Consider the following 26877-nt stretch of genomic DNA (forward strand, 5'->3'; position numbering starts at 1 on the left):
CTCATAAAGGGAAGTATCCTCTCAACATCCACCCTCTCAAGTCCTATTTGAATCTTATATGTTTCAATAAGACCACTTCTATTCTTTTAAGCTCCAATAGACAGAGACCCAACATGTTCAACTTCTCCTCATAAAACAACCCCTTTATCCCAGGAATCAGTGAATCTTCTCTGAAACTGCATCAAATACAACTATATCCTTTCTTAAATAAGGAAACCAAAAATGTACAAAGTACTCCAGATATGGTCTTACCAATGCCCTGTACAACTGTAGTGAAATATGACAATTGCATCTTCAATTTCTTGCAATAAACAATATGGCATGTGCCTTCTTAATCACTTGCTGTACTTGCATGCTATCACCCAAATCCTTCTGTTCCTCAGAGTTCTGCAATCTCTCTCGCTTCTATTCTTCCTGCTAAAGTGGACAAATTCACATTTTCCCACATATACTCCATTTGCCAAATTTTTGCCCATTCACTTAACCTCGCAATATCACTTTGCAGACTGCTTATGTCCTATTCACAACTTACTCTCCTACCTACCTTTGTGATATCAGCAAATTTAGAGTAATCATACATTTGGTCTTTTCATGCCAAATCACTGATATAGATTGTAAATAGTTGAGGACCTAGCACAGATCCCTGTGGCACTCCACTGGATACATCGTGCTCTCTCAGAGGTGATCTTGTCCATGAAATCCACCTCCTGCTCCTTCAGTTCCATTCCAACTACTGACCATTAAATTCCCTTTCTGGTGTCCATATTATAAATATTAAGTTTCTATCTCTTCAGATGCTGTCTTGCCCCCCTTTATATCTGCCATCACTGTACCTTTCCTGAGAAAAACCCCGATTCCACCATCCTTGCAAATCCATTTCCAATTTACTTTTCCTCGCCAAAGTTCTTAATAGAAACATAGAAGATAGGAGAAGGAGGTGGCCATTTGGCCCTTCGAGCCTGCTCCGCCATTCATTACAATCATGGCTGATCGTCCAACTCAGTAGCATAATCCTGCTTTCTCCCCATAACCTTTAATCCCATTTGTCCAAGTGCTATATCTAGCCGCCTCTTGAATACATTCAATGTTTTGGCATCAACTACTTCCTGTGGTAATGAATTCCACAGGCTCACCACTCTTTGGGTGAAGAAATATCTCCTCACCTCCGTCCTAAATGGTCTACACCAAATCCTCAGATTGTGACCTCTGGTTCTGGACTCCCCACCATCGGAACATCCTCCCTGCATCGACCCTGTCTCGTCCTGTTAGAATTTTACAAGTCTCTATGAGATCCTCCCTCATTTGTCTGAACTCCTACAAAAACAATCCTAACCTAGTCAATCTCTCCTCATACATCAGTCCCACCATCCCCGGAATCAGCCTGGTAAACCATCGCTGCATTCCCTCAAGAGCAAGAACATTCTTCCTCAGAAAAGGAGACCAAAACTGCACACAATATTTTAGGTGTGGCCTCACCAAGGCCCTGTATAATTGCAACAACATATCCCTGCTCCTGTACTCAAAACCTCTTGCAATGAAGGCCAACATACCATTTACATTCTTTACCACCTGCTATACCTGAATGCTAATCTTCAGCAACTGGTGCACAAGGACACCCAGGTCCTGCTGCACACTCCCCTCTCTCAATTTACAGCCATTCAGGTAGTAATCTGCCTTCTTGTTTTTGCTTTCAAAGTGAATAACCTCACATTTATCCAAATTATACTGCATCTGCCATTGATTTGCCCACTCACCCAACCTGTCCAGATCATGCTGAAGGATCTCTGCATCCTCGTTATAGTTCACCCTCCCACCCAACTTGGTATCATCTGCAACCTTTGAGATGACTTAATGCTGTTCCCTTCCAAATCTGTGACCGTCATGCCTGGACCTGCATGTTTCAATCCCTCTTATCAGGCATCCACCCAGCAACAGTACAAAAACAGCTCTTATCAAACTCACAAATGATATCCATGTGATTGTGTCAAAGGAATTCCCCTTTTAAACCTCTCTAACAGGCCACCTCTCTTTTTTCTTTAAGATGCTTCTAAAAACCTCTCTCTTTGGACAAGCTTTTGGTCATCTGCCCCAATATTGCGTTATGCAAGTGGAGGAATTGAGGAAGGTAGCATCAGCATCAGTTTCCATATACATATGTTATGTTTTTGAATGATGTCGCTAAGGGGGGAGCATATACATGGTATGGTGATATAAACAGGGCCTAGTTTTAAGGCTGATAAAATTGGATATCCTAAATTAAAGAATTGGATATATTGAAATCAAACACAGTCAAACCTCAGGCAGGCAAATTGTACAATACACAAATGTATCTGGGCCTGACCCATCAAAGGTCATTACACTCTACTTGAGACTTAGCAGGAGATCATGACACCTCATTGAAATGCTTCGGTCTATTGTTAGAAGCCCAGATCGGGCCAGACTTTCTGTCACCAAGAGATCCTGTAGAAACCTTATCTGATAACAAGTTCAACAACATGGAGATGGACACCTGGGGGGTGGACCCTGGTGTCCTGTCAGGCAGACATCAAGAAACCTGGGGGGCGGACCCTGGTGTCCTGTCAGGCAGACATCAAGAAACCCACTGGGTATTGGAACCCCCTCCTGGGACCTCATTGACCGGAAGCCAGAGAAGTTTCTGGAAAGGCAAGCAGGCTGGGGATAAAGGAACACACTCAGAGGCCCACTGCAGCAAAGACTCGACGAGGGAGGCAGTTGGGACCATTTGGAAGACTGACTAGAGAAGGAAGAAGCTGCCATCGAGACTCACCTTCGTGACGACAGACCAGAGGGACTCAGAGAATCGGGCCTGCAGTTTAACCAAGCCATTTTTACGGGTGGTATACTTGAATCTGGGGTATCCTCTTGTTTTATGTGGGTAATTTAAGGGTTAATAGTGTTATTATTAATAAACTTGTTGAACCTTTACTTGTGTTTGTCCTTTGTCCACCTTGCAAATAAGGGCACCGGGGTAAAACCTTGGAGTAAGTAAACTGGTTGAAAGTATTTGAGAATTAACAGGTACAACAATGGGAAAAAGTAGGAGGCCAAGGAAATATCCGTGGGAGACACCAGAGGAAATTTGTGGGAGCTGGAAGAGAAAGCATTGCAGATGCTTTACTGGCAACAACATAGATTAATGAAGTCATAAAAAAGCAAACCAAGCACTAGAATTTATTTCTAGCAGACCGGAATTGAAAAGTAGAGATGTAATGCTAAGCTTGTATAGAACCTAAGTGACACCAAATTTGAAGTTGTGTGTCTTGCTCTGTTCATCATATTATTAAAAGGATGTCAGACACTGGAGAAGGTGCAAAATGAATTGATAAGAACTCTACCAGAACTGGGAGGTTAAAACTATCAGAAAAGGATAAACCAGCTGGGTTTCTTTTCTCTTGGAAAGAGAAAGGAAAAGAGAAGTCTTCAAACGGAGAGAATGCTGCCATTTGTGGCAAAGAGTAAAAACAGAGACCGTTAATATTAGATGGTCACCAAGAAATCCAATAGGGAATTCAGAAGAAACTTTTTCAGAGTGGTGAGAATGTGGAACTTGCTATTTGAACTTGAGATAAACAGTATAGATGCAAATAGAGAGAAGCTAGATAAGCATCTGAGAAGGGAATAGAGAAGTAAGCTGACACTAGATGAGGAAACTTGGGAGAAGGCGAGAATCGAGCATAAATGTCAACACAGACTGGGTGTGCTGAATGGTCTGCTTCTGTGCTGTATTATATAATTCAATGTAGAGCTAACATGGGAAAATAACAAAGAAGCCAGAGGGCGAAGATTTTTTAAAAATGTATTTACATTTGCTCTTACCTGAAAGTATGTGTTTCAGGTGCAGCATCTGTGAATTCCTTGTGTAACTGCTGAACATTTTTGGTCTTACACCCCTGGATTCCATTTGCTTGAGCCACAGTTGGTATTCTAACATTTTTGTCATTTCTTTTCAACTCGGAGTAAAGAACTGCAAATAAAAGGAAACAGATCTTTGTGGCTAACAATCCAGGACACAGCATTCATGATACAGAAGGAGTATGGTTATCGATAATCTCCTTCACTTTTGATGATCAAATACTTTAAAATCACAGAATTGTTACAGTGCAGAGGGAGGCCAGTTGGCCCATTGTGTCTGCAACGGCTCTTCAAACAAGCAATTTCCTTGGTGCCATTCTCCTGTCTTCTCCCCATAATCTTGCACATTCTTCCTTTTCAGATAACAGTTTAATTCCCTTCTGAATGCTTCAATTGAACCTGCCTCAACCACACTATCAGGCAGTGCATTCCAGACTTAACTACTCGCTGCATGAAAAAGTTTTTTCTCATTTCACTTTTGCTTCTTTTGCCAGATTTTACCCTCTCATCCCAATTCTTTTGCAATTGGGTACAGTTTTCCCTATCTACTCTGTCCTCTCTGCATTCTTTTCTCCAACGAAAACAGCCCCATCTTCTCCAATTTCGCTTCATAACTAAAGTTCCTCATCGCTGGAACCATTCTCATGAATCTTTTCTGCATTCACATCAATTTCTTCACATTAGAAACTATTGAAGAAAAAAGTAATATGTAATTCTGCTCAGGTGATTACTGTAGATATTTCAGTGTTTAAAGGAGAAGAATGCTGCAAGCATCGAGTATAATTCTTCCAACCAAAAGGAGGAAAAATACCCATTTTAAGCTTAGGGCATTTTTCCACTGCTGGGAATAAGACAAACGGCAATCAACAGATTTAACCGCAATTAACATTACCAAAAATATTTATTCATTTCCTGAAAATAAGGTAGTAAGAGAAAAGCAAATCATTTTTTAATATTTCAGTTATAGCCCAATGTCATACATTTTTTTATTACGTAAATAGGTTATACAACCTTCCATCAATCACAAGATCAGTTTTGGGTATGTTCGCTGATGATTACACAATGTGCAGTACAATTGATAACTCCTCAAATACTGAAGCAGTCCACGTCCGCATGCAGTAAGACATGCACTATGTTAGCAAGGAACATTCGTGCCACACAAATGCCATCAATGACCATTTCCAACAAGAGAAAATCTAACCATCTCCCCTTGACGTTCAATGGCATTACCATCAGCAAATCCCTCACTATCAAACATTTATTATCTACCATTAACCAAAAAACTGAACTGGACCAGTCATATAAATACTGTGGCTACAAAAGCAGGGTGAAAGCTGGAAATTTAGCAATGAGTAACTCACCTGACTCCCCAAAGCCTGTTCATCATCTACAAAATGGAAGTTAGGTGTGTGATGGAATACTCTCCACTTGCCTGCATGAGTGCAGCTCCAACAATACTCGAGCTCAACACCATCCATCAGCCCACTTGACTGGCATCCCATTCATCACCTTAAACATTCACTTCCTCCACCATCAACACACAGTGACTGCAGTGTACACTTATTTAGAAGATGCATTGTAGCAGCTAACCAAGGCTCCTGCACAGCACCTTTCAAGCCCATGACCTCTACCATCTGGAAGGACAAGGGTACAGATGCATTTGAACACCACCACCTGTAGGCTACGCACCATGCCAACTTGGAACTATATCACCATTCCTACAATGTTACTGGAACTCCCTTCTTAACAACACTATGGGTGTACCTACATCACATGGGCTGCAGCAGTTCATGAATGCGACTCACCACCATCTTCTCATGGGAAATTAGGAACGGGCAATCAACTCTAGCCTAGCCAGTTACATCCAGATCCCGTGAAAGAATATATTTTTTAAAATAATGCATACCAAGGTGTACATGACAAAGCACAGCATGAACTGAACTTTACAGATCGACTTGTGGTTACCCTTGGTCAATAATAATAGTGTACAACTGTGGTAAACTACTGTAGCTTTTTGAGGTTCCACCCAGTCTGCATGGGAAAATCCATGTCCTTTTTAATGAACTGGTTATATAGAGATTGTTAATGGTATATTAGAAACTATTAACAATAAAGTAGGAAATTCAATTTTAAAGAAGGGTTCTCAATTCAACCTGTTTGATATTTTTTTTTAATTTTTGAAAAAACACAATTCCTTTTGACTACATTTGGCAGACCAATAGCACCACCACTTTAGCCTTTGCTCAGGAGCATTTGGTTTCAAAGAACAAAGAACAGTACAGCACAGGAAACAGGCCCTTCGGCCCTCCAAGCCTGTGCCGCTCCTTGGTCCAACTAGACCAATCGTTTGTATCCCTCCATTCCCAGGCTGCTCATGTGACTATCCAGGTAAGTCTTAAACGATGTCAGCGTGCCTGCCTCCACCACCCTACTTGGCAGCACATTCCAGGCCCCCACCACCCTCTGTGTAAAAAACGTCCCTCTGATGTCTGAGTTATACTTCGCCCCTCTCAGCTTGAGCCCGTGACCCCTCGTGATCGTCACCTCCGACCTGGGAAAAAGCTTCCCACTGTTCACCCTATCTATACCCTTCATAATCTTGTATACCTCTATTAGATCTCCCCTCATTCTCCGTCTTTCCAAGGAGAACAACCCCAGTCTACCCAATCTCTCCTCATAGCTAAGACCCTCCATACCAGGCAACATCCTGGTAAACCTTCTCTGCACTCTCTCCAATGCCTCCACGTCCTTCTGGTAGTGCGGCGACCAGAACTGGACGCAGTACTCCAAATGTGGCCTAACCAGCGTTCTATACAGCTGCATCATCAGACTCCAGCTTTTATACTCTATACCCCGTCCTATAAAGGCAAGCATACCATATGCCTTCTTCACCACCTTCTCCACCTGTGTTGCCACCTTCAAGGATTTGTGGACTTGCACACCTAGGTCCCTCTGTGTTTCTATACTCCTGATGACTCTGCCATTTATTGTATAACTCCTCCCTACATTATTTCTTCCAAAATGCATCACTTCGCATTTATCCGGATTAAATTCCATCTGCCACCTCTCCGCCCAATTTTCCAGCCTATCTATATCCTGCTGTATTGCCCGACAATGCTCTTCGCTATCCGCAATTCCAGCCATCTTCGTGTCATCCGCAAACTTGCTGATTACACCAGTTACACCTTCTTCCAAATCATTTATATATATCACAAATAGCAGAGGTCCTAGTACAGAGCCCTGCGGAACACCACTGGTCACAGACCTCCAGCCGGAAAAAGACCCTTCGACCACTACCCTCTGTCTCCTATGGCCAAGCCAGTTCTCCACCCATCTAGCCACTTCTCCTTGTATCCCATGAGCCTTAACCTTCTTAACCAACCTGCCATGTGGGACTTTGTCAAATGCCTTACTGAAATCCATATAGACGACATCCACGGCCCTTCCTTCATCAACCGTTTTTGTCACTTCCTCAAAAAACTCCACCAGATTTGTAAGGCACGACCTCCCTCTTACAAAACCATGCTGTCTGTCACTAACGAGATTGTTCCGTTCTAAATGCACATACATCCTGTCTCTAAGAATCCTCTCCAACAACTTCCCTACCACGGACGTCAAGCTCACCGGCCTATAATTTCCTGGGTTATCCCTGCTACCCTTCTTAAACAATGGGACCACATTCGCTATCCTCCAATCCTCAGGGACCTCACCCGTGTCCAAAGAAGCGACAAAGATTTCCGTCAGAGGCCCAGCAATTTCACCTCTCGTCTCCCTGAGCAGTCGAGGATAGATGCCATCAGGCCCTGGGGCTTTGTCAGTTTTAATGTTCCCTAAAAAACCTAACACTTCCTCTCTTGTAATGGAGATTTTCTCTAACGGGTCAACACCTCCCTCCGAGACACTCCCGGTTAACACGCCCCTCTCCTTCGTGAATACCGATGCAAAGTATTCATTTAGGATCTCCCCTATTCCCTTGGGTTCTAAACATAATTCCCCTCCTTTGTCCCTGAGAGGTCCGATTTTCTCCCTGACAACTCTTTTGTTCCTAACGTATGAATAGAATGCCTTAGGATTCTCCTTAATCCTGCCTGCCAAGAACATCTCGTGACCTCTTTTTGCCCTTCTAACTCCCCGTTTGAGATCTTTCCTACTCTCTCTGTATTCCTCCAGAGCTCCATCTGTTTTTAGTTGCCTGGACTTAACGTACGCCTCCCTTTTCATTTTAATCAGATCCTCAATTTCCCTGGTTATCCACGGCTCTCGAATCCTACCTTTCCTATCTTTCCTTTTTACAGGCACATGCCTATCCTGCAGCCTTATCAATAGTTCCTTAAAATGACAGATGGTATCTTTGTCTGGATATCTTTATCCGATTTTGTATGAAAGTTCTTTCACCATAGAAAAAGAACTGCAGTTCACAGCAAGTCCACAACAATAGACCTTCTATTCTTTGTGATTGTTCCAAAGTTGCATTCACAAAAAGGAATTATCATACTGAAAAGCAATTATTTACAAGTAAGGTTCCAGAATCTTTTCATCCAAGATTATGGGATTGGACTGGCAGGAAATTATAATTATAATATAGCTTTTAGAATATATACAATAGCTGATAAAAAGTAAATTGATTTTTTCAAAGAAAAAGAGATGGCTAAATGTCTGTTAAAAATGGGCATAGAGTGTATGGATAGACAATAATAGAGATTAAGCAAACACTACAGTGCATCGAAAATAGATTGTTGTTTATGTTGGATATGTAAAATTCTACTTGGTATTGCAAGAAACAGCATATAATAGGTTATCATCCAAAACATTTCTAAACAAAACACAATTAGCAGGACACGGTACTCTATATCCTGGCTACTAGAATGTAACAGTTCTCTTACAATCCCTGGGCTCACTCTCGATGATGTGACTTATCTGATGAAGGGGCAGTGCTCTGAAAGCTAGTGGCTTGTGCTACCAAATAAATCTGTTGGACTTTAACCTGGTGTTGTGAGACTTCCTACTCACTCTCGATCACAGACTGTTTACGCATGAGTCACAGAGATTATTTAGCATTAAAACAAAGATGTGAAATGCTGGATCCCATGACTGAGCATGGACGTGTTATTTGTATAATCTAACTGGTCAGAATTTAATAGTGAATTTTTAAGATTGAATTATCAAATTTTGCTCAATTATATTCAAAGGCAAGAGGAAATTTTGAGTTTGGTCTTCTTTCAAAATTTACTTAGAATTGGTCACTTTATGTAGAAAGTTGAGCTAGTTGAATATATAGCTTTAAATTACTTTAGCTGCCCTTTGCTCTGAAAGTTTATTTCCCTGAAGTGAGTCTCTACAGCTGTGTCTCCAATTAGGTCTCCTCTCTGATTTACTAGTTGCCGCTATTCTTCCCACCAATCTTTCCTGACTCAATTCAGCATTGCTTTAGTAGGCACTTTTTGGTATTATTAGCACTTATTGGTGTGTGCTGCATGAATATAGAAATGCTGCCAGCTCTTCTTTAAAACTAAAATCCCTCGACTTTCAGGCAGGACAAATTGAAAGATGTTCAGTAGGCTAGAAGTGCACAAACTCTTCCAGCCCACTGAAAACTTTCAGAGCCCAATATTGCCGACAGCAGCATCTAAGATTACATCATTATTCTGATGATGCAATATCTAATTCATAGAAATCATAGAAATTCCTATCATAGGCTAGTACTGTTCTGTACTAAAACATCTTAAAGGAGTAACTTTCACTTGCCACTTTAGTCGAGACGGAGTGAATGCTAAAACTGATGATGGTGGCAACTCCAAAAACAGTGCAACATGGTAGTAACTGAACCACTGATAAAGAAAGTGCCAAAGGCTAGGCTGGCCAAAGATTTTCCCCATCAACTATTGTGAAATCCTCAATTTCCTTGTTGGTAATCCCCGTTTTGAAATAGCAATGACCATACAACAGAGCCTACACATGCAGTGCAACAACACTTGCAAGCAACATGGCCGACAGCTTTAGAAGTTATTTAAATTTTAGTTTACATATTATGTTATCTTGACATTATCATAGAAAATTATTCACTACTTCTAAGAGAATATTCTGTTGGCAAATCAGGAAAAATGGAAATGGGGAAATATCAAAAACTTTAGTAAGGCAGTTCAGCAAGGCAGTTAATGTACAGAAACCCAACATTTTGCACATGATTCACCAATTAATTCAACCAGAAACTTCTGCAATCCCAATCTGTAATTTAACAATTTAACTGCCTTGGGAACACAATCAATTTATTCAATTCCAGAGACTTCAGAGTAAGTTGACAAAACTCGTCCAAAGTTTAGAATTCTCAAATGTAAACAGAGGCAAGGTGCACAGAGCAGATTAAATACCTACTTCTTGTCAGATGAGGGCAACTCTTTTCATTACCCGTTGGATTAACTATGGCTAAAAAAGAGGAACATCCAGCCTTGTTAACCAATCAACAGTAGCATGGAGCATCGTTGATCTGGCTGATTCAACATTCGGTATAGAATCCACCAGAGAAAGTTGACTCTGTTCCAATCTTCAACCACCAGGTATATAATGTTGAAAGTAATTTTACTCTCCCCCTTAAGGGCAACTGCACCCAGAAGGAAAAAATAGCAAGCAAAACGAGAAAATAAGAATACTGGTCTGAACTGTTTTTCCCTTCTGGGTAACTAGTTCTGGCTTGCAACTGGACATGTGTTTGAACCTTCACTTGGCAGACCGTAGATAGACAAAATTCTTCATGTACAGCATAGTGAGAAGTAAAATTGTTTGGTATATTCCAAACATCCTCCAGACAGCATGGATATATAAATCACCAGTTCGATGTGTAATTAAACTGAATGCTGGGAGATAAAGGAGACTAAAGCTAATTAAAACCAACAAAGCATGTATGAACAAAGCATTCATTGGTAGTGATAGAAGATTACCATCAGTAGTGGGCTAAAGCATTGTGCACACATTTCATCTCATTAGTGCTAGATTGCCCCCTCCTAGAGGTGCTACTACAATATCAATTGTTTCCAGCATAGTACTAGTGTCCCCAGCATACTCCAGAAGCCTTGAAAGGAGTGCTATTCTGATATCATACAGCCCTATCAACTGATGTAATGCCAGAATGCCTAATTTGCATCATGTGGGTCTTGGCAACATATTCGTACATCACTCTATATAGAGTGAGGGTTGAGCTGCAAGGGGAGTCTGCGCTAGCATTACTCAAAGTTCAAGGCCTGCACAACCATTTTCCTTTTAGCCAGGTATGAAATTAACCAGTGGAGAGATTCCCCACTGATTCCCATGTACTTCAAATTTGCTAAAGCTCCTTCAAGTCACACTTGGTCAAATGCTGTCTTGATATCAAGGCATTCACTCACTTTGCCTCTTGAAGTCTTTTGTTCATGTTTGGACCAAGGTTACAATGAGGCCTGGAGCTAAATGGCCCTAGTGGAGCCCAAACTGAGCATCAGTGCGCAGATTATTGCAGTGCAAGTGTCACTTGTGACACCTTCCATTACTTTTCTGATGATTTAGAATAGACTGTTAGGGCAATAATTGGTTGGAATGGATTTGCCCTGCTTTTCGTGTATAGATGTGGAGATGCCGGCGTTGGACTGGGGTAAACACAGTAAGAAGTTTAACAACACCAGGGAAACCTGTTGGACTTTAACCTGGTGTTGTTAAACTTCTTTTCGTGTATAGAACATGCCTGGGCAATTTTTCACATGTACATGTCAGTGTGGTGCTGTATGGAATAGCTTAGCTGAGGGCATAGTTAATTTTAGAGCACAAGCCTTCGGTACTACAATTGGGATGGTGTCAGGGCCCATACTGGTCGGTGCAACATCGTGGGCCGAAGGGCCTGTTCTGCGCTGTAATGTTCTATGTTCTATGTTCTATAGCCATTGCGGTATCCAGTGCCTTCAGCTATTTCTTGATACCTCTTTGAATTAATTGAGGTGGCTGAAGACTGGCAACTATAAAAGGCGGGGTCATCAGGTGGAGGCCAAGATAGATCATCCATTCGGCTCTTCGTGGCTGAGGATGGTTAAATTGCTTCACTCTTGTTCTTTGCAGTGATGTGCTGGGCTCCGCAATCACCTAGAATGGGATGTTTTCGGAACTTACTCAGGTTAGTTGTTTAATTCTCCACCACCATTCTTAAGTGGATTTGGCAGAACTGCAGAGTCTTGATCTGATCTATTGGTTGTGGGATCACTTAACTCTGTCTATCACAAGTTTCTTCGGCTTGTATCTTGGTGGACATTCGCTCTGTCCTGTAGAGAGGCATGTGGCTGCAGAGAAGACTGATGCTATTGGTATTGTTCTTGGTGCAACTGGAGTATGTTGCAGTGGAGTGCCCTCTGTCCTAAACCCTCAGTATAGGGAGAGGGTTGAGCTGCAAAGAACTGCTTCCATGCTACTATGAAGGCTAGTAGCATGCAAGTGCAACTGAGAGTAGAGAAGGTGCTTAAGTCAGATGAAGTGCCAAACAGCTATCAAACAACGATCATAATCAAAAAGCAGAATACTGCAGACGCAGGAAACCAAAAGCAAAAACAGAAAATGCTGGAAACATTCAGGAGGTCAGACAGCATCTGTAGAGAATGTTAAGGACCCCACTGATGTTAACTGTCAGGGAAAGGAACTAATGAAAAGTGGAACATTTTCAAGGAACAAATACTGGGTGTCCTTGATAGGTACATCCCTGTCAGACAGGGAGGAAATGGCCGAGTGAGGGAACCATGGTTCACGAAAGAGGTGGAATGTCTTGTGAAAAGGAAGAGTGAAGCTTATGTAGGGATGAGGAAACAAGGTTCAGATGGCTCGATTGAGGGTTACAAGTCAGCAAGGAATGAGCTGAAAAAGGGGCTTAGGAGAGCTAGGAGGGGACATGAGAAGTCCTTGGCAGGTCGGATCAAGGAAAACCCCAAGGCTTTTTACTCTTATGTGAGGAATAAAAGAATGACCAGGGTGAGGTTGGGGCCGGTCAAGGACAGTAGTGGGAACTTGTGTATGGAGTCAGTAGAGATAGGCGAGGTGATGAATGAATACTTTTCTTCAGTGTTCACCAAGGAGAGGGGCCATGTTTTTGAGGAAGAGAAGGTGTTACAGGCTAATAGGCTGGAGGAAATAGATGTTCGGAGGGAGGATGTCCTGGCAGTTTTGAATAAACTGAAGGTCGATAAGTCCCCTGGGCCTGATGAAATGTATCCTAGGATTCTTTGGGAGGCAAGGGATGAAATTGCAGAGCCTTTGGCTTTGATCTTTGGGTCCTCGCTGTCCACGGGGATAGTGCCAGAGGACTGGAGAATGGCGAATGTTGTTCCTCTGTTTAAGAAAGGGAATAGAAATGACCCTGGTAATTATAGACCGGTTAGTCTTACTTCGGTAGTTGGTAAATTGATGGAAAAGGTCCTTAGGGATGGGATTTACGACCATTTAGAAAGATGCGGATTAATCCAGGATAGTCAGCACGGATTCGTGAAGGGTAAGTCGTGCCTCACAAATTTGATGGAATTTTTTGAGGAGGTAACTAAGTGTGTTGATGAAGGTAGGGCAGTTGATGTCATATACATGGATTTTAGTAAGGCGTTTGATAAGGTCCCCCATGGTCGGCTTATGATGAAAGTGAGGAGGTGTGGGATAGAGGGAAAGTTGGCCGATTGGATAGGTAACTGGCTGTCTGATCGAAGACAGAGGGTGGTGGTGGATGGAAAATTTTCGGATTGGAGGCAGGTTGCTAGCAGAGTGCCACAGGGATCAGTGCTTGGTCCTCTGCTCTTTGTGATTTTTATTAATGACTTAGAGGAGGGGGCTGAAGGGTGGATCAGTAAATTTGCTGATGACACCAAGATTGGTGGAGTAGTGGATGAGGTGGAGGGCTGTTGTAGGCTGCTAAGAGACATAGATAGGATGCAAAGCTGGGCTGAAAAATGGCAAATGGAGTTTAACCCTGATAAATGTGAGGTGATTCATTTTGATAGGACTAATTTAAATGTGGATTACAGGGTCAAAGGTAGGGTTCTGAAGACTGTGGAGGAACAGAGAGATCTTGGGGTCCATATCCACAGATCTCTAAAGGTTGCCACTCAAGTGGATAGAGCTGTGAAGAAGGCCTATAGTGTGTTAGCTTTTATTAACAGGGGGTTGGAGTTTAAGAGCCGTGGGGTTATGCTGCAACTGTACAGGACCTTGGTGAGACCACATTTGGAATATTGTGTGCAGTTCTGGTCACCTCACTATAAGGAGGATGTGGAAGCGCTGGAAAGAGTGCAGAGGAGATTTACCAGGATGCTGCCTGGTTTGGAGGGTAGGTCTTATGAGGAAAGGTTGAGGGAGCTAGGAATGTTCTCTCTGGAGCGGAGGAGGCTGAGGGGAGACTTAATAGAGGTTTATAAAATGATGAAGGGGATAGATAGAGTGAACGTTCAAAGACTATTTCCTCGGGTGGATGGAGCTATTACAAGGGGGCATAACTATAGGGTTCGTGGTGGGAGATATAGGAAGGATATCAGAGGTAGGTTCTTTACGCAGAGAGTGGTTGGGGTGTGGAATGGACTGACTGCAGTGATAGTGGAGTCAGACACTTTAGGAACATTTCAGCGGTTATTGGATAGGCACATGGAGCACACCAGGATGATAGGGAGTGGGATAGCTTGATCTTGGTTTCAGATAAAGCTCGGCACAACATCGTGGGCCGAAGGGCCTGTTCTGTGCTGTACTGTTCTATGTTCTATGAGTGTCTCAAAACCCCAAAGGACAAGTTGAAACACTGGTTCTTAGTGATGTATTGTTGTTTCGAATAACGTGAGGAACAACGTACAACCCAGTGAGGAACCAGTCCAGTCATTGTGTAAACAAGTAATAAAGAGTATCCCTATGACACTTAAGTATGTGAATAACTAAACATCTCGTTTTATCTGCAATTAACTTTTGCTCCCAAAATGTTCCCTGAACTCACTAAGACACCCCTTTTCCCAAACAACATCCACTTTCATAATCCAGTTATTATGTTACCACATAATACAGTTTAGATGACCAAGTCTGGGAAAATGACTTGCTGGTTCAGCAAAGAAACAAAACTGCAATTTTTTTTTTAAAGAGGAGAATATCTGCAATCTACCGTGGCTCTAAATATTAGATGGGACAGGCCTCTGTGGTTCTGATCAGAGATGAATCTGGCCTGTTTCGCTGTTGGATGGAAAACTAGCCTCCTTCCCAAAAAGCGTGCCAGCAGTTATACTGTTCAGCTGCTTTGACATCTCAGCCTGTAGATTCAGCTGTCTCTCAAATTCTGTGCCTTGGAAGTTATCCTTTTATATAACTCCACTGACCTCTGGTAAACAATGTTTCTGAAATGGTAATTTCTCTAGACGTCTTGTAATCTTGTTACTGGGAAAATTGCATCTCAGTATTCCTCTGGACTCCTGCTAATCTTGTTGTCAATTTTTGTTTTCATTTCAAGTTCACTGTTAACCTCATTAACTTTCAAATTCCTAACAAGAGAGAAACAGAGTTAATGTCAAGTCAAGGACCTTTTATCAGAATGCCACTCTCTGACATAAGGAGTGCTTTGTAAAGCAGCCTCTCAATCTAGTCATGTCTGTAGCTCTTCAATGTAACTGATCAAAGCTTCACAGATTGCCAGCTTCATTGGGAAATCCCTTGCATTGAGCTCTCACCTTCTCTAAACATATTAGGTTGGAGACATAGTATGATACTGCTCTGTTGTGGAGAGAGAGAGAGATTCCATTTGGAAAATTCCTTTTAAGTGCCTCCATGAGTTTAATTGCGTTCCTGCCTCAGCTGTGGAGTTTTTCAATTTGTCCAGCAACCTGTCACGGGAAAGATGGCTTGAACATGTAGACAAAATGATCCAATTTTACTGGTTTCCACCCCCACCTCTAAACTCATCTCCAACCACTTGGGAAAATTTCCCCTATGCCTTTGCATCTGCAGTGCAATGGAGAGATGGAGCAGAGGCAGCAGAGAGAGTAAGCTCGGCGCAATGCCCTTGCCAACTTACAGCTGGCCCTCTGCATGTACCTAGGCAGTAAAGGAGGCCTACTGGCAGGCCAGGCAACGTACCGACATCTCAATGTGCATGCCTATCACCTGTGTGCTGCCCTACTGAGGTTCTCATCCGAGTCCCTTCAGCAAAGTATGTCTGCAATCTTTTCCACCGGAATTTAAAAAATGTATTCATGGGGTACAAGTGTTGCTGGCAAGGCCAGCATTTTATTAAGTCCTAATAACCCCAGAGGAGGTGCTAGTGAACCACTTCTTAAAGTGCGCAGTCCATTTGGTGTCGGTAAACACACAGTGTTAGGAAGAGAGTTTCAGAATTTTGACTCAGTGACAGTAAAGGAATGGCGATATAGTTCCAAGTCAGTGTAGTCTATGGCTTGGAACTTGTAGTAGGTGGTAGTCCCATGCGTCTGATACCCTTGTCCTTCTAGGTGGTAGTAGTTGCAGATTTGTATGGTGTTGTTGCAGAAGCATATGGTACACATTGCTACAATTGTGATGGTCAGTGATAGAGAGAGTGAATGTTTAAGGTGGTAGATGGGGTGCCAATCAAGTGGGCTGCTTTTTCCTGGTGGGTGCCGAACTTCTTGAGTGCTGTTGGGGTTGAACTCATGCAGGCAAGTGAAGCATATTCCATCACACTCCTGACTTGTGCCTTGTAGATGGTGGACAGGCTTTGGGGAATCAAGTGAGATACTCGCTACAGAATTTCAAGTCTCTAGACTGTTTTTTTGGCCACAGTATTTATATGGCTAATTCAGTTATGTTTCTGGTCAATGGTAAACCCCCTGTAGCATATTGCTGGTGGCAGATTCAGTGATCATTATGCGTTGAATGTCAAGGCGAGATGACTGGATTCACTCCTGTTGGAGGTGGTCGTTGCCTAGCATTTGTGTGGTGCGAATGTTACTTACCACTCATTAGTCCAAGCCTGGATGTCATTCAGGTTTTGCTACTTATAGACATGGATTGCTTCAGTATCTAAGAAGTCATGAATGTTGCTGAACACTGCAATCAGCTAACGTCCCCACTAATGAACTTATAATAGAGGTAAGGGTATAGATGAAGTAGATGAAGATGGTTAGGCCTAGAACATTACCAGAGCCGAGATCATTGACCTCCAACAACAACAACCATCTCCCATAGTGTTGGGCATAATTCCAACCAGTGTATTGGTTTTCTCTCGATTCCCATTGACTTCAATTATGCTCGGGCTCCCTGAGTTCACACTTGGTCAAAAGCTACCTTGATGTCATTCTCATCTGATCTCTTGAGTTTCACTCTTTTGTCCATGTTTGAACCAAGGCTTGTAATCAAGTCAGGAGGAGAGTGGCCAGGGCAGAACCCAAACTGAGCATTAGTGAGCAGGTTAGTGCTGTGTAAGTGCCATTTGATAGCACTGTTGACAACATCCCCCATCACTTTGCTAATGATGGATAGTGGACATACTGCATGATAATTAGTCAGATTTGTCCTTTTTGTGGACAGGATATGCGTGAATATTTTTCTACATTGACACGTAGATGGCAGTGTTGTAGCTGTACTGAAACAACTTGGGGCACAGGTAGATCTGGATCTCAAGTCTTCAATTCTGCAATCAGGATATTGTCAAGGCCCATTGTCTTTACATATTCAGTGTCTTCAACCATTTTGTAATATCACGTGTAATATAAAGGGTTAATAGATGGGATACACTAGTGTTTGACATAGATGATGATGTATCACTGACATCAATCACCTGTTAGACCTGAGAGCGAGAGGTTGGAACACCATGTCAAGGCACAACATGTCTACTTTGTAAACTGTTTAGAAGTAGTTATTAACAAGTATTAAAGAGATACCAGAGTATGTCTACAGTTTGTCTACTAACCAAGTACCTACCACACCTAGAGTTCACTGATAGAAGCACCATCTCAGAACAAAGTGAGTGAATTGAATCGGCTGAAGACTGACATCTGTGATTCTGGCAACCTCAAGAAGAGTCCTCATCCACTCTGCCTGAAGATGATTGTAAATGATTCAGACTTGTCTTTTCCACTGATGAGCTGGGCTCCCACATCATTGAAAATGGTTTAGCTGTTGAATCATCCACCGTCATTCATGACTGGATGTAGCAGAACTGCAGAATTTGTTGGTCATGAGATTGTTGGTCATGAGATTGCTTAGCTCTGTCTATCACATGCCGTTTCTGCTATTTGGCATGCATGCAATCCTGAGTTGTAGTTTTACCTGATTGGCAATGCATTTTTATGTATGCCTAGAGATATTCCTGGCATGCTCTCCTGTACTCCTCACTGAACCAAGACTGATCCCTTGGCTTGATGGTAATAGTAGAGTTAGGAATATGCCGAGCTTTGGAGGTTACAAGTTGTGCAATCTCATGTAATCCCACTTCACCATCAGTGACAAGCCGCCGAGCTCCATTGCCTCCTCTTCCATCAGAGTCAGTTGAGTGAAAAATGGCAAACTTCCTCAAGTCCATTACCTTTCTCTGATGTTGTGAACTCTTCTCTCGTGCAAACACAAAAATACACATTAACATTTATCCGTCATAGCCATGTTGTGTGCCTATGTTGGTAGCAACCTTAATATCCATCATTGTGCTACAGGGATGCCTGTTGCATTTGGCCATTATTAAGGTCTGGTTAGAAAGCAGTAATGTTTTGTTTAGAGTAGACAAAGTTTGAAATCCATGTTACAAACTAAGAGAATAAAGCCACAAGATTCTACGGTTTTAAACAAATAAAATAAACTTTACTATAAGTCAGGAAAGAAAATCAATTTATAATCTTAATTTTATACTCTAAATTAACATGAGGCAAATCTGAATTAGCAGGCAAACTATGGTCAAACACACCACACTGCACAATGGCAGATGTGACTAAGGCAGATCCCACGAATTTTTCAGCAACCCAATCAGATGTCAGTGACCACTGTGAATCACAAAATCTTGTTAATTCCATCTCCCTCATGAGAGATTTTAATTCTTCTCTTTTGAAGATTGAGCCTCTGAATTCCCCTAAAAGTCACTCCGACATGCACTGTCTCAATGACTGCTCACTTCCCAATGGTTCGATCTCTTTTCCAGTGACTGTGTGCCATGGGATTCACAAAGCTGTGCTATCGCCTCTAATTGTCAGCACACTTCCAATTCTTTCACAGACCTGCGGCCTCTGGTTTAGCTGAACTCTAGCCTCCTGAATGGCTCCAGAGGCTTCTGAATCCTAATTGCTGCCAAAATGGAACCTGTGATCATCTGCTGCATCTCAGCACCCCAGGACTTTTCTTGAGCTCCAACTGCCTGGACAGCTTCCAGAGCTTCTCTTTGAGCTGCAAACACGAGATCCAAATGGCAACTATCCCCTATCCAGCAAACGCACAGATAAAATGAGAGAACTTTCTTAAGCCCAACTCATCTCAATGATGAAATAGCCTTTCAGGGTGTTTTTAAACTAAATTTAACTCTATCTTCCAAAACAAAACAACTCTCTTGAGCTGCACCTTTGTGCAAGCAGTGTAGTGCTCACAATTCCAATTAAATAAGGCCACGTGCTGTTACATGGCTCCATCTTTTCTATTCCGACTCTATTAAACAAAAAGGGGTAACTTTCTGAACTGTTATTTTTGTTTGGATGGCCTGACAATCTCTAAAGTCCAACCTTTTGATTACCTTACCTTCATGACAATATTTTCCAAGAACTAAAAATCTCTAAAATATTTACATGAACTAGATATTTGTCACACTTCCCCACCAAAAAAATGGAAATGCATCAGGATATAGCAACTTGCACTACGTTAAATATCTTAGAACTATCCTAAGCATGCAATACACAAAATAATCATTCCTCCATTCTCTAATGAAATTTGCATGCCCATCAGCACTGATGTATTCCAAGTCCAGTTTAACTTGAAAAGTATTACTTTTCACAATGTTTGCTGAAAGCTTTCTTATAACAATTATACTCTAAAGGTCTATCTGCAAAGGAAGGTTCCTCATTGTTAGGCATGGGTGACTGTTCAAATTCAGTCTTTAAAACAATCTGTGTTGATTTCAGCTTTCAATTCTTATTGTCCTCCATGTCTGTAGCTTTTGCTAAACTCTACAAAGGATGTTTCTCTTATGCTCATAGTTAAATTATCATCTTCTTCTTCACACCATTCAGTATTAGCAATGCAACAGACACCATGACGGACCAGAATCCTCCAATGAAAGGCTGAAATGTATCTGACACCAGTGAACACTGGTGCCTGGTCATAGACACCAACTTCGCATAACTTGTGACGTTCAAAGGCTTTAAGTTGTGTGTTGTGATTTCCAGTCACCTTGCCAGACAGGCCATTGGATCGCTTCTGACACGGAAATCAAATTCATGGGAGCATTCTGTGCCTCCTAATGTTCTCTGGGACCTGCAGCCATGCCTTCTTGGTCCACCTTGCTGGCCCTTGTGTTGTCATAAAATGGGGCAAGGTCCTTTCACCTCCACCGGTCTGGTTGGAAGAGTACTCCTGAGCTCCTGCCCCTTTCCTGTTATTGGTCATAAATAATATCTTTATTGAATTGCAAATAATGTGAAGTTGAAGCTCTCAGGGCCCCCTGGAAATCTTAGGGCCCCAAAAACTGCAATATGTCTGAGGAAGTCAAGAACCCATTGCTTCTGCTCATCTGCCCCTCTTCGACTCACTTATATTTTAAGGTGCCATTTGGGTATCAGCTCCAACTGGTCCAAGGAGCCTCCTGCCAGCTGCTAATTGGATGGACCCAATAAAATTCCCTTATTATACACCACCTGTCTGCATCGCCATGTCATCAGTTTGTATTCTGACTTTGGGACCTGCTCACAGACAACAAAATTCCACCCTCTGGATCAGCCCAATGCAATGCCATCCAATAAACGGTTGACAGTCATTGAAGAGGTTCAGTAAGAAGTAAAAACTCGAGAGAAATAGTTCAATGAGTCTCACATCTATACTTACATTGATATTGGAATGAGAAGCACATGCTACATAAAATCTAAAATTTGCATATATATTAGTTCAGCTTCAGTTTCTTCACGATGGCTATGAGGGTAGGTTTCAAGGCTTACAAGAATGGATCAGAGTAACCTAAATAGATCCCCCCCCAAATTTACAGCATTCAGTGATCTGAAAAATAAGTTTTGACTGACTCTACACATTCCATGAAAGCAAAATCCAGTCAGATGTTTTTCTTCAATTAGTCCACAGGCCTCCAAAAAATTTGACATCCGTGCCAGATATAAAGAAACAGCAGGCACGATATCAGAGGATTTTTGATCCTCGTCTTCATAAAGGAATTAATTCCAATGTTGAGGTTTCAAATATTATTACACTATTACGTCATTATAATGGTGAATATATGAATTCATAATAATGTAGATATTGTTATCTGCAAGTCATGGTTGAATTTCTCAAACTCTTACACACAATTATAAAGTGAAGTGTAGAATTCTGTAGCAACCCATTTACAACGCAATTATGGCTGACATAACTTTATAGACAAAGAAAGTTGCCAATTGCTGATATAAGTGAAAACCATGAAAGCATTTTGCTCACATCAACCTTTTCCTCCAAAATTCTGAAAATTGTTTTGAAAACCAATTTGCATCATAAGTGATTGAAGCCATCAACGTGGAGAACTTCTCATCAACTGTCACAGTTCAGATGGTCAAAGATGACAATGCCATGAACAGAGCATTCAGAGGAGCCACGGGTAACATTCGAGGAGTAAGAAAGAATGAGGCCCAGAGTGAAGCAGTTAGAGGGTGAGACTAAGAGCATAGAGGTCAGAGAGAATGAGGAAATTACTGGAGTGGTCAAAGAGGGTGCAACCAAAAACAGTCAAAGAAAATGAGGAGACAAAATCAGAGTGGTAAGAGAGTGGAGACCAAGAGCAAGTGGTCAGAGAGGTTCAGGCCAAGGGCGGAGTGGAGCAGAGCAAAATGGCAGGAGATGAACCTGCAGTGGCAGTGGAAGGTGCCAACAACAGAAGTAGGAATAAGAAAGAAGTTCTACTAAGTGAGTATGAGCAGCTAAGGCTGAATTAAAACGCAGAACCACAAAGGTAATTACTAGGATTAGTATCTGAGCCATGAGCAAATTGGACTATAGTAAACAAGATTAGACAGCTGAATGCATGGCTCAAGGATTGGTGTGGAAGAAAGTGTGGCACACTGGCTAACACTGCTGCCGCACAGTGCCAGGGACCCCGAGTTTGATTTCAGCCTTGGGTCACTGTCTGTGTGGAATTTGTATGTTCTCCCAGTGTCTGCGTGGGTTTCCTCTGGGTGCTCCGGTTCCCCCCCACAGTCCAAAGATGTGCAGATTAGGTGGATTGGTCATGCTAAATTGCCCCTTAATGTCCAAAGATGTGTAGGTTAGGAGGATTAGTCAGGTAAATAAATGGGGCTAGAGAATAGGACAGGAACCTGGGTAAGATGCTCTGCTGGAGAGTCTGTGCAGACTTGATGCGTCAAATGGCCTCCTTCTCCACTGTAGAGATTCTATGAAATGGGTTTCAATTCATGGGCTGGTGGTTTTGGGGAGTCAGGACGCAAGATACTCGCAGAAAATTTCCAGACTTGTTCTTGTAATCATAGCATTTATATGTTTGGTCCAGTTCAGTTTCTGCTCAATGGTAACCTCAATACATTGATAGTGTGGGATTCAGTGAAGATAATGCTATTGAACATCAAGGGAGATGGTCAAATTATAGCTTGTTGGAGATGGTCAAATTATAGCTTGTTGGAGATGGTCATTACCTGACACCTTTGTGGCTTGAATGTTACTTGCCATCAATGCATGAATGCTGTCCAGGGCTTGCTGCATATGGACATTGACTGCTTTGGTATTGAACATTGTGCAATCATCAGTGAACATCTCCAGTTCTGACGATATGGTGGAGGGAAGATAATTGATGAAGCATCTGTGATGCTTGCCCAAATAGTTGGGTCTAAGACACGAGCCAGAAGAAATGCTGAATTGAGACTGAGAAAATGAAAGTAAGGTAGTGGGTAGTATAAGAAGGAATGTAATAAAGTCTAAATTAGGTTTACAATGCATATACGCAAATACACAAATCATCTTGGTAATTAATCTTGGTAAACTCCAGGTAAAAATAGCACATGGGAATATGCTGTGGTGGTAATGTATGTCTGATTCAAAAAAAGGGCAGCACTGGCTACTGAATGGATTAAGGGTGCTCAGGAGAGTTAGGGAAGGAAAGAAAGGAGGAGGGATGGCATAATTCTCTAAGGAAAACATTATGGAGAGAGAGAGGGTGTCTTCAAGGCAGAACCTATTTGATTAGAGTTAAGTGTGATGATACTGTGCCTTTAGGAAATATATTTATATCATGTTTCTTATAAGGGGTATGTTTAAATTCAGCTCTGTTTTGCAGGGTAACAGTTTGTCTAGGAAAACTGTTAAATTAGTAGCTGGGAGACCAAGATATGTATTCATTTTAAACATAGAATGGACGATTCTCCCACCCCGACGCAGCGGGCCAGGAGAATCATGTGTGGACCGATTCGAAGGATTCACACATGCAGTCCTGACACGCGCGCATCTCCGAGTGCCAGCTATCTGGCACAGTCAGGACCACGCTGGAAACTGGCAGGAACAGCAGGAAAGGGATTTAAATCTATTTTAAATCTTATTTTAATGTCATTAGCGGGTCCGGGACTTAGGTTTCCGGGCCCTCTAACATCCCCCCCCCCCCCCTCCCGTCAGTACGATTTTGCTCCGACAGGGTTCAGACTAGCTCCCCACTTTTGGGGATGTAGCGAGAAATCCTGCTGGAGTAAAGGGGGGCAATCGGGCCCCCCAGGGGCTCTGGCGGCAGGGTGGTAGTGCCCCCTGGGCATAGGCACCTGGCAGTGTCAGCTTGTGCCCCCTTGTATTGCCCAAGGGGCAAAGTGCCCATGCCCAAGAGCACTTAGACACTGCCCACCAGGCATCGGGCCTAGGAGGTGGGGCTTAGAGCAATTGCTGGGGGTTCCAATTGCCACACTGCATGGGGATGAGTCGGGGCTGGAGAGAGGCCAGCGATCGGGGTGGGCTGGCCCGGGAATTCTCGTGGAGACTGCAATCAGGTCATGGGGGGGGGGGGGGGCAGCACTGCAAGGATCCCAAGCCAGCCAGCGATTGAGCTGGCCAGCGATCAAGAGGATGACAATTAGGGGCTACTGCGCATGCACAGAGGCCCAGAACTGTCAGACTCTGGCATGACTGGGTCCCGCCCGCCGACCTTTTAATGATATTCATAATTGTGACATTCTAGGAGATTCTAGTGTGAATTCCCATTGAACAAACAATCGTGATTTATGCCCGTTTTCCCACAAATTCGGCACTTAGAACTTTTTTGGGAGAATCGCCCTCAGAATGTTTGTTTAAGCAGAGCTAATGCATTTGTGTTTACCCCTGGGGTTTCTGGGAAGAGTTTTGATTAGGTTGATTGACAGGGACACAGTCATGGGAGGAGTTAAGCTTGCAGGAACAGTTTCATTTTAAAATATAGGCAGTTGCTGCCTGGGTTGCCTGAAGAAAGCAGTGCCTCTCTCTCCACGGGCCTTCTGAAAACTCTGGACCTGGTAACCTAAGTTAAAGCAAGTGCACTTTGCTAACTAATTTTAAAGAGAGGGTTAAGTCTATAAGAGAAATATTGCTCGATTGGAACTCGGTGATACATTAGCAATTAAAAATTGTGTCTCGTCATGTTTAAGCATTATTCAATTGTTAAAAGTTAAGCAAATTCATTTGTTCTAATTAAACGGTGCTATTAAATAAAGTTTATTTTGTTAAAAGCTTCCTAGTTTGTCAGTAGAATCACACCTGGAGTGAAACATTTTATCCTAACACTAATGCCAAAATAGAAAATTACTGGGATCTAGTCTGGCTTCAATGTACCATGGGGTTTCTGATTTAGTACCCTAACATAAGAAACAATAGCCATTGTACTACAGGACTTATAAGCCATCAATTTGTGGGGAAGACATAAATGAGCAAACTTGCAGTGAAATTACAGAAAGTGCAAGAACAATAGAGTAGTCATAATCAGTAGTTTCAAATTATCCTAATGTAAACTTGGGTAGTAAAATTGCAAATAGAGAGGGAAAATTAAACCATGGTTTAAAGAGGAGATGGTTTGGGTAAAGTTGAGGTATATCCCCATGAGGAAAAAGTTGGGCAACTAAAGCCACCGCTCCTTCAATGACAAGAGGGAGAAAATACAATGAAACAGGAAAAAGGTGTGGATGACAGATTCAATGTGATTTATTGTTACATTAATTAACATACAGTGAAAAGTTTTGTTTCTTACATACAGAAAGAAATGAGAGTGCAGAACGTAGTGTTACAGTCATAGCTAGGGTGTAGAGAAAGATCAACTTAATGCAAGGTAAGTCCATTCAAAAGTCTGACAGCAGTAGGAAAGAAGCTATTCTTGGGTTGGTTGGTACGTGACCTCAGACTTTTGTATCTTTTTCCCGAAGGAAGGCGGCGGAAGAGAGAATGTCCAGGGTCCTTAATTATGCTGGCTGCTTGCCGAGGCAGCGGGAAGTGTAGACAGAATCAATGGAAGGGAGGCTGGTTTTCATGATGGATTGGGCTACATTCACGACCTTTGTAGTTCCTTGTGGTATTGGACAGAGCAGGAGCCATACCAAGCTGTGATACAACCAGAAAGAATGCTTTCTATGGTGCATCTGTAAAAGTTGGTGAGAGCCGTAGCTGACATGCTAAATTTCCTTTGTCTTCTGAGAAAGTAGAGGCGTTGGTGGGCTTTCTTAACTATAGTGTCGGCATGGGGGGACCAGGACAGATTGTTGGTGATCTGGACACCTAAAAACTTGAAGCTCTCGACCCTTTCTACTTCATCCCCGTTGATGTAGACAGGGGCGTGTTCTCCTTTACGCTTCCTGAAGTCGATGACAATCTTCTTCGTTTTGTTGACATTGAGGGAGAGATTATTGTTGCCGCACCAGTTCACCAGATTCTCTATCTCATTCCTGTACTCTGACTCATCATTATTTGAGATCCGACCCACTACGATGGTGTCGTCAGCAAACATGAAAATCAAATTGGAGGGGAATTTGGCCACACAGTCATAGGTGTATAAGGAGTATAGTAGGGGGCTGAGAACACAGCCTTGTGGGGCACCGGTATTGAGGATGATCGTGGAGGAGGTGTTGTTGCCTATCTTTACTGATTGTGGTCTGTGAGTTAGGAAGTTCAGGATCCAGTTGCAGAGGGAGGTGCCGAGGCCCAGGCCACGGAGTTTGGAGATGAGTTTCGTGGGAATAATAGTGTTGAAGGCTGAGCCGTAGTCAATAAATATGAGTCTGACATAGGTGTTCTTGTTATCTAGGTGTTTCAGGGTTGAGCGCAGGGCCAGAGGAAATGGCGTCTGCTGTGGACCTGTTGCGGCAGTAGGCAAACTGTAGTGGGTCCAGGTAGTCTGGGAGGCTGGAATTGATTGGTGCCATGACTAACCTTTCGAAGCACTTCATAATGATGGATGTCAGAGCCACCGGCCGATAGTCATTAAGGCATGATGTTTGGTTTTTCTTAGGTACCGGGATGATGTCTGTTTGATGGTAGATGTGAATATAGAATTTAGAAATTTAGGGGAAAGTGAAAAAGAAAATAAGAACACCAAAGAAAGAGTATGAAAAGAGACTAGCAGCTTAATACAATAGATCTCAAAGTTTTCTTTAAGCAGAGAAATAATAAACTGTTGCCATGGATTTCAGGAAGGAAGCCATGCTCACTGACTGGATAAGGAATCACAGACATAGCTAGATAGCAGAATTAATAGGAATACATATCTTGGTGCCGAAACCCGGGAACCCTTGCAGAATGAGATTTAACTTGGAGATATTAAAACAAAGACTAAGGGTTGGGCTAATTTAAAATACAAACAAGTATGCAACAAGAAGTGAAACAAGCATCGGTGTA

At 42.4% G+C, this 26877-nt stretch overlaps 1 protein-coding gene across 1 annotated transcript in view; it reads right to left on the bottom strand.

Moving 5' to 3' along the window:
- Nucleotides 1–26877, bottom strand: part of LOC144495807 (uncharacterized) — a 94559-nt gene that overhangs the window by 39702 nt on the left and 27980 nt on the right. Inside the window, exon 6 of the mRNA XM_078216310.1 lies at nucleotides 3838–3985. Coding sequence (XP_078072436.1) covers nucleotides 3838–3985 — 148 coding nt within the window. The remainder of the gene's footprint in view (nucleotides 1–3837; nucleotides 3986–26877) is intronic.

This window comes from Mustelus asterias, chromosome 7 (assembly GCF_964213995.1).
Source record: "Mustelus asterias chromosome 7, sMusAst1.hap1.1, whole genome shotgun sequence".
NCBI lineage: Eukaryota > Metazoa > Chordata > Chondrichthyes > Carcharhiniformes > Triakidae > Mustelus > Mustelus asterias.